The sequence below is a fragment of the Emys orbicularis genome, chromosome 7, assembly GCF_028017835.1.
Source record: "Emys orbicularis isolate rEmyOrb1 chromosome 7, rEmyOrb1.hap1, whole genome shotgun sequence".
NCBI lineage: Eukaryota > Metazoa > Chordata > Testudines > Emydidae > Emys > Emys orbicularis.
In genome coordinates, this window is record NC_088689.1 from 114,039,883 (window position 1) to 114,056,089 (window position 16,207).

General features: G+C 43.1%; 1 protein-coding gene across 1 annotated transcript in view; it reads left to right on the forward strand.

Annotated features, from left to right (window-relative positions):
- Positions 1–14,398, forward strand: part of SSUH2 (ssu-2 homolog) — a 28,006-nt gene extending 13,608 nt beyond the window's left edge. Inside the window, exons 7-12 of the mRNA XM_065408587.1 lie at positions 999–1,061; positions 3,059–3,144; positions 4,288–4,380; positions 6,502–6,607; positions 7,720–7,827; positions 14,252–14,398. Of these exons, the coding sequence (XP_065264659.1) occupies positions 999–1,061; positions 3,059–3,144; positions 4,288–4,380; positions 6,502–6,607; positions 7,720–7,827; positions 14,252–14,398 (603 nt within the window). The remainder of the gene's footprint in view (positions 1–998; positions 1,062–3,058; positions 3,145–4,287; positions 4,381–6,501; positions 6,608–7,719; positions 7,828–14,251) is intronic.
- The last annotated feature ends 1,809 nt before the right edge of the window (positions 14,399–16,207 follow it).

The following is a 16,207-nucleotide window of genomic DNA, read 5'->3' on the forward strand; positions in this document are numbered from 1 at the left end:
GAGGGCAGAGTTCTCAATATATTTTAGTGTTAGTTTTGTAATTTTATCTTCTGAATCTTCATATGAAAATAGTGTCTGTATGTGTGCGCATACAAACACACTATAAATATATGGGCAAATAGGTATAATTTATTTTTTATTACTCTTTTTTGTTTAGCTGTTTGGGTACAAATTTTGCTCTAAGCGTTATAAGAAGTGGTGCAGGGTGATTTTTTTCCTCTCTCTTTTTTTTTAAAATAATGACAAAAATTGGCAGAAGCTTTTCCAATATTTTTTCATGACATCTCCCTCCTCTTTTGATCACCTCCATGGGTAGTTTAAATTTTTTTTAAGTAAAATTTTGATTTAAAAAAAAAGAAATTTCAGCAAAAGTATGCACAGAAAATATTTTCCATTTTTCTGGTAGGTCTAATTAGAATTTCTCCTCCGTTAAATAATATACTATTGATAGTTCCTTTAGTAGTCTTTTAAACAGGGCTGGCTCTGGATTTTTTGCTGCCCCTCCGGCCGCCCCCCCCCCCCAGCGGGGGGGGGGGAGGGGAGGGCAGCCGGAGCGCCGGGGGGAGGGCGGCGAGCCCCGGCGGGGGCTCCGCTCTCCCCCCGGCGGCCGGGAGGAGGGCGGCCGGAACCCTGGGAGGAGGGCGGCGAGCCCCGGCCGGGGCTCCGCTCTCCCCCCGGCGGCCAGGGGGCAGGGCGCCAGGGGGGAGGGCGGCCAGAGCGCCGGGGGGAGGGTGGCGAGCCGGCCGTGGCCCCGCTCTCCCCGGGGGCCGGAGCGCTGCGCCGCCCCCCTCCAGGTGCCGCCCCAAGCACAAGCTTGGTGGGCTGGTGCCTGGAGCCGGCCCTGCTTTTAAAACAGGTTTTACTCTATTTGATGCTGTCCGATTGGGAGTAAAATACCATCACTAAAGTATTTTTGATGTAAAATGATTGTGTAATCCTATGTTAATGTTTCTGAAATATCTTGGTAGCTTTATACATGAGCAATATTTTGATTTCAGGCATGCCACAAATGCCAGGGTCGTGGCCGACACAAATGCAGCGCTTGCCATGGTGCAGGCAGGGTAAGTAGCAGTTATGACTTCTTCAAGACAGTCCCCAATTCCCTACTTTTCACTTGGATGCTTCATTCACAGATATCTTATCTAGCATGTAATGCAGTGCTACTGTACTTATAAATAGGGAGGATTCAGGATGAGTGTAGGGGTGATAAATCAGCAGGATAGTGTTGTTTACTTCTAAACTTTGCATAGTAAAAGCCTGATTCTGCATTCTTTGTACACCCAAACTTCCTATTGACATCAATGGATCCACATATATAGAATCTGGATTGTGAATTTTATGAATGAAAAGAATCTTATTTGGAAATCCACTCCGGTAGATAGACAGCCTCAGGAATTGTAATACCTTACTCCTCTCTAGCCTGTGGATTACATTGGTTTGTCTGACAGTAGATTTCACTCTGCATGCAATCAAATGAGTGTGAATCCTAAACATATAATACAGTAAAGCCATCAACACATTTGCTCAGATCGTAGTTTTGAAATTTCTCAGTGGAAATGAGTCCCCAATCCAACAAGCCATATGCTTAACTTTAAATGGAAGAGTAATCTCACTGAGTTGTTCCCAGCTGTGCATTTGGCCTCCTCTTTCGGATGTGCTCATCGTGCATAAAAGTTCCCAGCAACAAAAAACGTATTGTTGTTCACAGCACTAAGAGCATAGTATTTAGCTCAATCTAGTCCGATTTAAAAAAAATATTTCTGCAAAGCAGCTTGCTAGTCATTACATACAAAAATATAGGTGCAAAAATGTGTATATGATATAAAATACATTTAATCTCATTCCAATCTCATTTATACTAGTGGTAAATTTGACCAATAGACACCTATTTAGCCCACTTTCATACGCAATGAGATTTAATCAACCTTCTATTTTCCACATTATTGTTGTCAAGGCTGATTCCCCGCTCTGGCACTTCAAGTGCAGAAGGTGGGGGCCTGCAAGGATTTAAAAAATTAATACTGGCCACTTCAGGCTTGTATTAAACTCCCAAGGTCACAGCTTCTCTCTGACCTTGGATGGGTAGATATTGCCACCACCCAAGTGCAAAAAAACCAAACCAAACCCTTGAGAACCCAGGAAGGAACACTTGGGAATTCTTTCCTGTGGGGTACCTTCAAGCCCTTTCACCCCCCTTCCCAGGAAAAGTTGAGGGAAAAAACAAAGGAAATCAGCTGTTGCCACCAGCTAATTAAACAGCATATGCACAAACCTCTTAGGGACACAAAAATCAAATCCTGTTCTTAAAAAAGGTAAATTTTATTAAACCACAAAAGAAAGGAAATACATTTGGAACGTAGGCTTTTTGCTAGATCTCAAAAGAAACAATTACAAAAATTAAGCATCAAGATAACTCTCTTGAGGGTCAGCTTAAAGGTTACAAGCAAAACAAAAGCACCTGGGGTTAGCACAGATGAGTCCACAAGCCAATAAAAAAATAAAAGAAATAACCCTAAATCGCATCTTCCTAGACATTCCCTAATTTACTTACATTTCTGGGGTTTCAGATAAGCAATCTTTAGGTATGATCTGATGGTTTTTCATACCTGGCTTAAAGCTTCTCAGAGCATAACTGCTCCCTGTTCCCCTCTTTCCTGGAGAACAAAAACACACAGACAAAGGGAAGTTTTTTCCCAATTTTAAAAAGTTCTAACCCTCCCATTGGCTCTTTTGGTCAGGTGCCCACTCCTTTCCTTTTACCTGTGGGCTTGTTAACCCTTTACAGGTAAAGCAAGTAGAGAACAACCATCAAGAGGGATTCCATAGCCAACTGGCTGGCTGGGTGTCCACAAAAGGGAGCTATCCCCCCTCTGATTTATCACAATTGTGCAAAGCACATACCTAACATAACTTCTTTTTTGCTGAAACCTGACTGAGCAGGGTTGTAGTTAGAAAGCATAACGATAGTGTACAAGACAAATCTGGCTTTTACAAATCTGAAACATGGTTGTTTTTAGTATCAGAGAGGGCATATTTTATTTCTCTGGTGCATTTTTAGATGAGATGTGTTACGTGCAGTGGGGCCAGACAGAGGAAAAAGCAGCAGAAGCGGTGCAAGGTGCGTTCAGGTACTGGACGTAAAAGGTAAGGTGGGCTCATTGGCATTTTGCCACCATGGCTCCATTTGGATTATTTTCTAGAATAATTTGATTAATTAAGAAAAAAAATATCGAATCCTCATTTGTGCACAGAGAAGCAGATCCTCTATGTGGATGAGTTGTACTGTATGTAAGAGAGTAGTACGATTGCTCAGAGCTCCGGTATGAAACTGGAGAAAAGCCTGTAAAGAGTCTTTGGGTTAAGTTTAGAGGTGAGAGCAACAAGGTGTCATGGTGGGCGTCTGCTATAGACCACCAGACCCGGAGGATGAGGTAGACGAGGCTTTCTTCGGACAACTAACAAAATTTTCCAGATCACAGGCCCTGGTTCTCATGAGGACTTCAATCACCCTGATATCTGCTGGGAGAGCAATACAGCAGTGCACAGATAATCCAGGATGTTTTTGGAGAGTGTTGGGGATAACTTCCTGGTGCAAGTGGACCATCTCATGAACTTGACCATCTCATGGTCACTGCTGCCCAGGTTGCCACCCACTTCTACTTCCCCTACCAATTCTTCCCTGTTTGTGAGCAGCAGATCAAGAGGAGCACGGCCCCTAGTTCGTTCTTATGTTTAAAATAACAGAGATGGTATTGTGGATAATCATGGCAATAATTGTAAAGCATGAATCCACTGAGGCTAATGAAGGCTTAAAGAGCTTCAATAAATCAATTATTAACTGCTGCTAATCCGAGTTGTGTTGAAGCAATCAAAATGTTCCATGCATAAGCATATGCCTCCTGCATCTGTTAGAGGCAGAGATATCAGTGTCTGGAAAGGGACACTCAGCCTTCTACAGTTGTGTAGGGAAACTGTTATTATCCTTAATTAGATGCACAAATAATTTCTTTGACTAATTCCACATTTACAAACAGTCTTTGTGGTGGTATTAGTCATTCAGTTTATACAATAAATACAAATCCCTTGCATCACAGAGTAATGAAAGAAGTACACCCACTTCATATAATTTTGTTAACCTTTTTACTGCCTTACAGAGATGGGCTCAAAAAAGAAACAAACCAAAGAACATTGAAAACATTGTAGGGGCTGAGCCTCCAGATCCCTCAAACTTTAAACTTGAACCATTTAACTGCTGTTGAAACAAACCTTTATTTTTGCCTCTAAAAGGTGCAGCACCTGTTCTGGGCGGGGCAACAAAACCTGTATGACATGCCAGGGAGAGAAAAAGCTCTTACATTTCATACAGTTGATAATAACCTGGTAAGTAGAGTGGGTAGAATGTTGTAGTTATTATATGTAGTACAGCAACACCTCGAGTTTCCAACCAAGATTGGGGCCCCATTTTGTACGATAGGTAATAAGAGCTAGACACAGATAAAAAAAAGTATTTATTACCATTTTATAGATAGGGAACGGAGGTGCACAGGCCCAGCTCCAACTCTCATTAAAGTTAGTGGGAGTCTTTCCATTGATTTTTGTGGGAGATGGATTGGGTCCAGAGAGATAAATGACTTACCCAAGGTCACAAAGGAAGTCTGTGGCAGAGTCAGAAATGGAACCGAGGAACTCTGGAGTTCCTGTCCAGCACTTGAACCAAAAGATCAGCTTTCCTGCCTGTAATCAGAGGCATCTCACAGTTGGAAGCATCTCTTTTGTGCAGAGAGTGAAATGAATTATCGAGTCTGAGTTAATGTTAGGTTAGCAGCCAGTGCAGAATGGATGACATTAGCACTTTGCTATTAACACTTGTTATTTGAGTGGTTCAGTGCCAGTAGTGACATCTGAGTCTAGCAGCTGAACCCCACATACCAGGGTTTATGCTACAGAAAAAAGCTGGTTCCCTCTGTTGTGGCTCCAGTATTAACACTTCTAATTTGGGAGCTTTGGAGCCAGAGGTAACAGAAGGGTCTAACAGCATCTCAGGTTGTGAGCTTTGGTTAAAAGCCACACATTGCCTGTTGACCCACACCCCAAAATACTTTCTAATGGAAGCCCAAGCTCCACCATTTAAAGAACTTTGCTTCTCAAAAATTAATTTCAATTCATCCGTGGAACAACCTTTAAATCAGGAATTGCCACCAAGTGGTGCCGATGGTTTTTATGAAATGTACACCAGGCTACTAAAGAAAAGGACTGGCACTACACATTTATTTGGCACAGGATGCAACATAGCCAACAGATTTGGATCACACTACCATTCTGGGCAGTGACCCTGAGATGGGAAGCTCTATTTTCTCATCACTAAATCCTCAACACATGTAGTCCTTCAGGCAATTGAGTGACATAGTAAGGCATGTCATGTGGTACTATTGTATACACATGAGATATACATATGTCTACTCTTGGAGCTGGGGATGTGATTCCCAGCTCATGTAGACGTACTTGTGCTGAGCTAGTGAGCTAAAAATAATAGTGTAGCCTGGGGTCTCATGGGCAACAGCGAGTGGCAGCTTGGGCTAGCTGTGTCCATGTAAGTACCCATGGGGTTCAGGTGGGTGTATACTCAGCACGGCTAGCCTGCTGCTCGCTGTTGCCTTGCTACCCAGCCACACGACTATTTTTAATGTGCTAGTTTGATGAGAGCTAGCACAAGTATGTCCATGCAAGCTGCGAATCACACCCCTAGCTCCACGTGTAGAGAGATCCGTATACAGCAGTGGTGGGAAACCTGCGGCCCACGGGCCGCACATGGCCCATCAGGGTAATCCGCTGGCGAGACAGTTACATTGACCGTCTGCAGGCACAGCCGCCCGCAGCTCCCAGTGGCCGCGGTTTGCCATTCCCGGCCAATGGGAGCTGCGAGAAGTGGCGGCCATTGGCCGAGAACGGCAAACCACAGCCACTGGGAGCTGCAGGCAACTGTGCCTTTGGACGGTCAATGTAAACAAACTGTCTTGCGGCCCGCCAGCGGATTACCCTGACGGGCCACGTGCGGCCCGCGGGCCGCAGGTTGCCCACCACTGATATACAGTATATCCAATAGCATTGTATAACTTCCTTTTGAAGTCTTCCTTATTTAGTAACCAAGCCTTTATCTTCCAAGCCATAGTGCAAAATAATTAATTATAATAGAAACCATGGCTTCTGAAGGAGGATATACGGCTGAACCTGCAACAGTAAAATAATAGGTTTATAAGTCATCTTGAAAACTGTAAGGTAGCCTGTTAACCATGAAGCCCTAGTTTCAGGATCTTTTAATGCAAGAGTCATCCATGCCATAAAAGCATTTGAGGTTGTTAAGAAAAGAGGTTGTTGCAGAAGAGCACAAAGGTTGTGAAGAGTGAATATTGTCCTCAAATCAGGAAGCAGTAGAGCCTTACTCAAGTGGTTAGAAATAGTTTAGAGCAATATAAATAACCTACGATGCTTTCTCCCTCCCAGGAAGAACAAAGTGTTTGAATTTGTTTCTGAGCACCAGCTGAACTTTCCAGGAGAGCTGCTCAGTAAAGTCAATGGAGAGAATGTATTTAAAGATGAAAATGTTCTGGTGAGTAAATCTTAGGGCTGGAGGAAATTAGTGATTGTTCCTACCTCACACCCATTTCTGGACTTTCTTCCACTTTACCACAAGTCAGCTTTAGTGCATAGTGGACTTGAGTTAAAATAACTACCAGCTCCGCAAACCACTAACCAACTGTGAATTAGATGAATTCTTTATATTATTTATTTGTATTGTGTCAGCCATGCCCCAGGGGTCCATTGTGCTAGGCACAGTTCAAACACGTAACTGAACAGAGTCCCTGTCCCTAAATGCTTACAGTTTAACTAACCATGTCATATCAGTAGTAAAGATCCTGCAATCAGAATTTAGTTCAGGAGTGTGTGAGGCAGGATAGAATCCAGTTCACTATCTCAGAGCTGTATTGTCTCTGCAGTCCTAAGCATACATCACTCACAGGTATATAGGAAACATTTATGTTCATGACGTATTATATATATATATATATATATATATAGAGAGAGAGAGAGAGAGAGAGAGAGAGAGAGAGAGATTTTTTAAAATGTGTCTCTCCAAAGCTCAAGGGACATGAATAAATCATTCTGAGAAAAAAAAAATCCATTCAGATTTCCATTTGGCTGATTGACCAGGTCAGTGATCCTTCCCAATGCACAGAACCAGTACTTCTTCCATAAATCATCAACACACTGAGACAAGGCCTTGGTAAGAGAATGAGGCTTTGCAACAAGCCTTCAAAGTCCAGAAGACTGGTGGGAGTCTGTTGGAACAAGACGGGAGTGAGTTCCATAATGGAAATCCTTTCTATGGAATTACCACCTTGGCACTGGAATCTGAGGCTTATCAATTAGAGAACATTGGCTGCTCTCAGCTGCTGTGGTACTGCATGAGAAGAGGGTTAGCCTCTAAGTCGGAAGATGCCATCTTTACACAGTCACTTTTCCAGCCACAATTACATTCTGAGGTCTGTAATGTTATGGTAAAATGAATATAAATCTGTATCCATGATTTCACTATTTAAGGACATTCAATATGTTTTCATTGTGCTGTAGCTGGCTCCTTGCCTGTGTTGACAGAATGGCAAACCAGATAGTTCGTGCCACACAGGTTGGGTTTTTATTCCTTTTCTTTTTAAATTTCAGGTGTATCCCATCGTTGACTTCCCTAAACCAGAGATTTCCCTAGCTTCACAGAGAGCCATCACAGAGCATAATGCAGTATTTGCCACATCATCACGCATTCTACAGCAGGTAAGCAGGGAAGCCAGATAGTAAGACCAAGGGTAAAAGGTGTGGGGATCTGATTCTTACTCATGCAAGCCAACGTTGTGGAATGTAGTGCCTGATCCAATACGCACTGACAGCAGTTGGAGTCAAAGAATCAGGTTCTTAGCCAGTAACCCATATTGTAGGTCACACTTACAAGATTGGAGTCTGTATCCTGAAATGCAGAGACACTGAAAAGGACTTAGGGGTAACGGTACATAACCAATTGAACCTAAGCTCCCAGTGTGATGCTGTAACTAAGAGGGGAAATGTGATCCGTGGATGTATAAGCTGGGGAAAATCAAATAGGTATGTGGTATTACCTCCTGATAATTTTGGACTGTGTTTATTTCATTAGATTTATTCGTGGAATTGATTAAAACCAGCGATGTTGGGGGAGGATGGTAGATGTTAATTACTAGGTTAGTCATTTAAGAGCAATATTATTTTTGAGCAGATGTAAAGCACGGTTTCTTTAAAAATCAGAGTTAAACCGCAGGGGAAATAACAGCTCTTGGTTCTAAAGACAAGAGAAACTTCTTTCCCCGTTTCCAAACAAAGACACGGCAAATAAATTCTTTATTCTCCCGGATTAATATCCTAGCAGCTAATTTTGCATAACCATTATGTTCCATCAAGTCACATCTATTGCCTTCATTAGTTTGCAAATGCTAAATTATAGCTGGTACATACTGCCTTTTCCCTCTGGAAAGAGAAAAAGGCCACCTTAAAAAAGAAAAGTAAATTAAGAGACCAAAATAAGCTAAAGGGGCAATGGTTTGATTTTCCATATGGTCTGTCAATCTAAAATCAGCTCTTTGGCAAGCTCGTGCTTTCCAAATTAATTCCAGGCGATAATCTCCACTTCTCACTATCAAAAGCAGTTTGTTCACTAGATTGGGACACACCATCCAAATGCCGCCTCTAGCTGCCTGGGAAAGCAGGTGTTGAGAAGCTCTTTCAGTGCCAAATCTCCCAGACCATGTGTTGTTTACTTAGGTCTGGGCTGCGTCCTGCCGGCCCATTCCTCATTACTTAATTCTTTGCACCCTCCACTTGCTCTTGGCTAAAGTTCTACCACTTAATAATCAGCATCCTTTGGAAGAGAAGAGGAGAAACACCTTTTACTGCAAAAAGAACAGGAGTACTTGTGGCACCTTAGAGACTAACAAATTTATTAGAGCATAAGCTTTCGTGGGCTACAGCCCACTTCTATTTGCTTGGCTGCTGGCATTCCAGCTTTTTATGAAGTCGGCCATATGATGGAGGTAAATATTGTGCCCATAAACATTCCGTAGGCTCAGCATGACAACAGTCTGGCAGTTTTTGCTTGCTTCATTGAGTTGTGTTTAGAACACTGACTTTGTGTGTAATTGTAACACATCAGGGTGGACAACTGAGGATCATTACTTACTGAGAGCAGGAGATTATTACTTAATCTACCACAGCTATTGCAGTCTTTTCCTCTGCCTTTTTACTTTGTACTAAACTAGATCCCAGTTGCATTAGCTTAGCTTCAGCACTGGATGGCAGTGTCTTTTCATAACAAATGCTACCAGTGGAGATGTACACCTTTGCAAGGCTGAATGGAACAAAAGAAAGAGAATTATGTAGTCAAATGGTTTGACTGAATGCGTGCTCTCAAAACACTACAGACTAGTGAACAGGCATTTAGCTCAAGGTATTAGCAAACAGGCATTTAACCCGAGTGTTAGCTTCCTGTGCAGACTTTTTTCTGGCATGGTCCCTCATTGAAATATTTGGACTTGATTAGTTATTTCTAGCTGTTGAAACATATTTGCTAAAATGTCCTCAACAGGATTTTGTCCCAGGTAACTCCCTAATTGGCATGTGTGATTTATCTGCAGCTTTCAGCACAGAGCCTCAAAATGTTTTACATGGTGTGAGTGGGTTGGGATCACTATACCCATTTCACAGATGTGCGAACTGATGCACAGAATTGTTAAGTGAACTGCCCAAGGCCATGCAGCTAGTTGGGATGAGTCAGCTCAGCAGTGATGAGTCTGCAGAGGACCAGCGTGGCAAATCTGCTACTGGTGATTCTGTGACTGCTCTTTCCCTCCTCACACCCCAGCAGAAGTGAGTGATAGGGCCATCAGAAGATGCAGTTGGGCAGAGTGTGGGGCAGAGTCAGGGTGTCTTTGGCCCAGGGAAGAGTGTGGCATTGAAGGCATTGGGATGCAACAGGGAACCCACTAGTGATAGTGTCTTAGCAGCTGAAGTACCTACAGTGCTTATCTCAGCTGTGGTACAACTGGTGTCCTACCAGGGACTGCCTTAGAGGAGGTTTGGTACCATGACGCCCCGAAGGACCGACATTCACACAGTTATTGACTGAGCCATGAATAGAATCCAAGAGTCCCAGCTCCCTGTTCTAGCCACTGGACCGCACTGTCTCCTAAACCTCTTCCACTCTTTGCGACAACTCATCCCTAGACCCAGATTTTTATATGCTCCAAAGACAACTAATGTGCTCGTCTTTGCCTTTCTCAATGCTACTTCTTTACTGACATGCTAACTCCCCAAGAAGATGCTGATCCTTCAAGAGGAAGACCAAGTATTTGCTGTCATTGTCTTTGAACTACTGCTGAAATGTTTTGTGAGGCCAACATTTGAAGGGGATACAACCAATCTGCATTAGTGACACTTTATGCTATAAAAGGCACCAAACTCCTAGAAGATGGTTGTTTCTGTGATTCACAATCTTCTTGAGTTCCAGCAGAAGTGAAATGTACCCAAACATATTCTTGAGGCCCTTATACGGGGTGCAAGAATTTTGCAAGTTTCCTAAGAATTCTTCCATTAGGGGAAGAGAGTGGCATGGAATTTATGGCAGTTCTGGGGTTCTGTGTGCCTCTTCTTGCTAGAAGGGGCTCTCACGGGCCAGTACACCCTCCAAAAAAATCAGGTTGCAAAGAGGGAAAGGTGGGTGGATTAATGCTAACAAGGTCAGCATTAAACTTCACAAGAACTCTGCTGGGTTGTACATTGGTAAGTATTATGCTGGGTTGTATGTAGGGTTGGGAAATAGGATACCGTCTGTGCAGCATGTCCCATGTTTGCATCCTCCCCATCCACATATCTGGAAGCCCGCAGAGCCCTTGTGTCTTTTGGGTAAGAGAAAGAGAGAACAGTGCTACTAAGACATACTTTCTCCTTCCAAGCTACGAGGGTAGGGATCCTGCAAACACCTCCCACTTACAGTCTATATAGTCCAGACAAGAGAAAGGAAGTATTATCTCCATGTCAAGGAACTGAGGCACAGATTGCGTGACTTGGTAAGGTCACATAGGAAGTCTGTAGCAGAGCCAAGATGTGAAGCCAAATCTCCTGAGTCCCTTAGCCCAGCACCTTAACTCAGAAGGATGTTCTTGTGGCTATCTTGAGTACTTATATAGGCCCCATCTCCATAGGGTCTGAGCACCTCACAATCTTTAATGGATTTATCCTTACAACATCCATGTAAGGCAGTGCTATTATCCCCATTGTACAGATGGGAAACTGAGGCAGGGTAGACTCTGACTTGCTTAAGGTCTGTAGCAGAGCACAGAATTTAACCCAGGTCTCTTGAGTTCCAGGTGAATGCACTAACCACTGGCCCATCCTGATTCTTTCTTTTATAAAAGATATGAGAAAAGAAAAATCTGCCATTAAGGGCAGGATGGTGAGATAAATATTGTATAATATGTAGAAGGATGCCCTGCTCTGACTATAAAGGGGTCACTATGAGCTTCCTGTATAAAAACACATCTAATGAACTAGTTTTATTAATAAACGGTAAGTCACTACAGAAAAAGATTACCAAAGAAGTGTGTGTTCATATGCTACTCAGGCATTATAGGCATAAACTTTAACAGTATATAGTGTAAGTTCACTATAGTAAAACTGAATCTAAATAATGGAGGATGAGCAATAATACAAGGAAGAAACAGGTCTAAGAGCGCCATTAAATGTTGGGTTGGAAGAATAAGAACAAGAATAATCCTTATTCACTTTGCAAAAATGTGTCTAGTTCCCTGAGCATCTGAAAACCTTTATATAGTACTGATATTTGGCTGAGAAAAGAAAAAGATGAACTAGAAACCAAAGGGGAGGGCTAACTCAGTGGTTTGAGCATTGGCCTCCTAAACCCAGGGTTGTGAGTTCAATCCTTGAGGAGGCCATTTAGGGATCTGGGGCATAAATCTGTCTGGGGATTGGTCCTGCTTTGAGCAGGGGGTTGGACTAGATGAGGTCCCTTCCAACCCTGATATTCTATGATTCAGGTGGAAATTGATTACAGACAAACTAAATCAAAAAGAGAACTATAACCAGATAGCATAAACTGTATATAACTGAAAAGCAGGTAGATTGCAAGATAGTCTCTTTTTACACAAAGTTTACTGTGTATTTTGAAACCACCCATTTAATTTTCTTTATGCTGTAGGAGCACTGTAGGTTAGAGAAGGCCTGAGCAACAATCTCTGGCTCTAAATCTGAACCTCCCCAACATTCATGGGCTCCTGGATTGGAGATCTTGATTTGGTACATTGTTGAAAGAAGAAACAGCCACGGGTCCAAACTTTTCCAGGGTTTGGTTCACATTAGAAAGGGTCAAGACCTATTGAACCCTAAAGCCTCTCCTCCCTGCAAGGGGAAAATATATTCCAATAAGAGACATGCCACATAGTAAAACATACCAGTTTCTCTTAGCCAAAAGGCTGATCCTGTAGTATAATGTTCTCCTCCCCCATTCAGATTAGGCGCTATCTAGGACAACTGTGTAGTAATGGCTGATTTTTTAGTGTCATCTACTGTAGAATATTTTATAGAAAGAACAAGGGTAGCTAGATTAAAAGTGAAGGTTTAAAAAGTTTAGCAGCTTTCTTCCCACATGCCATGGTAGAAATGCTCCTAACAATCTTTATTTGAGAGCAGGGGGATGGGGCTACATGGAATGGGGGCTGAAAAGACTCTGCAACTGTAATTTAATGGACCAAACTATGCCTTCTCTAGGCAATCTCATTGTCTAAAAGCAGGTCTGTGGCTCTGACCATGCTGCTGCTTATTGTCCATATACTTCACTTTAAAAAAAAAAGTCTTAGTACTCTTCCCACATGGGAAGTTCCACAGACATTTTTTCAGTTAGACCTGAGTAGAGACTGTCTGAGGATATTCACACTGTGTGCTGGAGATTAGGGTAGGAGTACAGAAGTCTAATCTCCCCCCCCCCCCCCCGCCCAAAACCAACCACTATCAACAACCCCCCACCCCAGGAAATGACCCTCAGTATTTGTTTGTGCATCAGGCCTGTTAAAACATACTAGCCTCAACTCCTAGATAACCAAAAGAACCCATCAAAGGTTTTATATAGAGTAAACCCTTCACAGAAATCCAAACAGAGAGCCCTGCTCACCCAAAACGCTATAGATGTCACTTTTTTAGAATACAGGCCTTGCTGCTACTCTCCCCCTCAGCCTTCCTGATTATTGACCCAAGGGATCTCTTTATAAATGAATCTGGTTGGTAGGTTAATAAGGGACTCACACCTGGGCCCTGATTGACCAATGAAGAGCTCTAATTAGCTCTGTCAGTATCCTTCAGGGTGCGGGACCCAGTTTAGACATTAACTCCCTGATTGCTGGCTTTGATGCAAACCTAGTTTCTGAAGCAATAAACATGTCTTTAATTTCCTTTAATCTGAAACTTTCCTGGAAGCTAAGTACTCATCCATCTACAAGTAATCAAATACTTTTGTAACAAGGTCATGATTGACATGCTTATCTGCCCTGGTTACAGCAAGCACAGATGACTTGTACCCTCATGGCTTTTAACCAGAAAACCGTAGGTCCTCTCTTTACACATCTACTCATACAAAGCTGCTGTACCATGTAGCTATCCCATAATGCCTTGCGGGGGCAGAGAGGGGGAATTGCATCTACAGGAGATGTACCAGCAATAGATGAGGCAATGCTTTCTGGGCTGTGTTACCACACACAGAGCTGTGACAATACAGGGCTGGCTAACCTGTTTACACAGTGAAAGGGTCACATTTACGCAGCAAAATAACACTGTCATAACACGGTTACAGGAAGACATGGTGGCCTGGCCTAAGCACACAGTTAGCCCCCAGGATTAACCATGTCTTGTTTGTGAACAAATCAAGCATGTCACAAAGTGGTTATAAACTCACTGCCAGTGTTCTAGTGTGCACAAGGCCGAAAGCTCCAAACACACAGGATAGTCTGTTGAAGAAGGGGGAGAGCATTTGACAACTGATGTGGTGGCTGAAGGCATCTCTCTCTATGGGATGTCAAGCATTTCTTTCTTCCTCTCCAGATGTGGCAAAACATGAGGAGTCAGCCTTACTTAATTAAGGCTTTTCACTTGCTTTTTTTTCTTTTCTCAGCGACAGACTATTGAGCTGATCCCCATCACAGAAGTTCATTATCTGTATGCAGGGAAGACGTACCTGTACTATGTCTATGGACTAGAAAACAAGGTGTATGCACTGGACTACCCAGAGAGGTACTGCTGTGGCTGCACCATCATATGATGGCAGTGGAATGCTTCCAGAGTTCTTCAGTGTGAAACAGACAATGGCTGCACTTATAATGGCAATATTAACATTCCATGGATGCACCCCCAGCAGGGTCGGCACCAGAGGGAGAAACAGCATGGCAGGACTTGGGTATTTTCATCACTGTGTCATCTGGTCCCACTCAGGGTACAGTTGGAAGACATGATGGTAATAACTCCTGAGTCCTGTTTACTCTGCAGCTTTATCTAGTGTTACTACCCATGGAACTGCATGGACCTAAAATTTCCAGTCTAGATGAAGTCAATGAAAGAAGAAAATAAACCTCACCAGGAGAGAGAATAAGGAACACAACTCACATACTCATCAATGCTATTAGCAGCTCAAAGCCTGATTCAGCCTCATTAGAGCCAATGGAAAGATCAGGCCTTCAGAAAAGTATTTCCACCTGAGGATGTTTTGGATATTTTGTTTGCTTATTGCTGTAATGATTCACCATTAAATGTTACATATTTTTAAGCCTTTTTTTACATTCAAGGTTATGCTACTTATGAGTGATGTGTTCTCGTCTCTATTCTTTTCTTTGTTAGGATTTCCCCGAGCTACTACAAATAACCCATAGTAACAGATAATTTAATATATAGAGAAATATGTTATTAAATCTATTTTATTTTAAAATACCAACTGGAGTTTGCCTGATGTGATAATACTTGTATGGAAAGGATCAGATAAGAATAAATAGCATTTTCAGGCACCCTGTACATTGTGTGTGATGTTCTTGGCAGCTGGAGAGGAGGTGAAGGACACCGGGCCTGGGGCAGGTCAAAGTGGAATTGTTTATTTAATTGTACGTATTTGTAGGGTGGAATTTTTAACTCTGTTCCCACTGAAGTCAATGCTGAAACTCTCAGCCATTAAAGATTATTGCTCTTCCTGAGAAATCAGCACGTGCTCCCATGAGTAGCAGAAAAGCCATGTTACTCAAATCCTATGCAATTCCTATAATCCTGTGACGATTTGGAATGAGGGGTCAATTTCACCACCTGTTTGTGCCAATGGTTAATTCCTCTCCCCATCCCTAACACCAGACTTTAGGATTCAGTTTTTTTTAGAATAAGGGGTGGGTGGGTGTCCAGTGCAGCTGTGGGTCTCTGGGAAGTCAAAAGTCCACTGGGGGCTGAGAGCAGGGCTGGCTCCAGGAACCAGCTTAACAAGCAGGTGCTTGGGGCGGCCAAGGGAGAGGGGCGGCACCTGTGGCAATTCGGGGGCGGCAGGTCCCTCACTCCCTCTAGGAGCGAAGGACCAGCCGCTGAACTGCCGCCGCCGATCGCGGCTTTTTTTTTTTTTTTGGCGCTTGGGGCAGCAGAAATGCTGGAGCCGGCCCTGGCTGAGAGACAAAGATCAAGGAATCCATCAAACTGGGCTGGTGATGATCATGCTGAGGAAGATCCGGGAGGCCTGGAAAAGCATGGAAGACTGTTCAGGACGGTCAACGTTTTTTTAAAAGGATTCTGACAGCTTTGTGTATCCTGAATTTTCCAGCCTGGATTTGGGATGAAGGTGGAATATTCCTCAGGTAAACTAGCCATGTGAAAATGTTGCTGTAGTGCTAGAAGTGAAGACTTGTAATTTCCTGTTGCCATCACCTGGTTCCCAGACAGTGCTTGCTGCCCTCTGGCTTGCAATACTTCATCTAGGGAGAATATCCAATGCTAGGACCGGATCCAGTACACACTGAAGCTAAATGGGAATCTTTCCACTAACCTCAATGGGTGCTGGATCACGCCTAGAGTATGCAGTGTTGCTTGCTCTTGCAGTCTTACCACT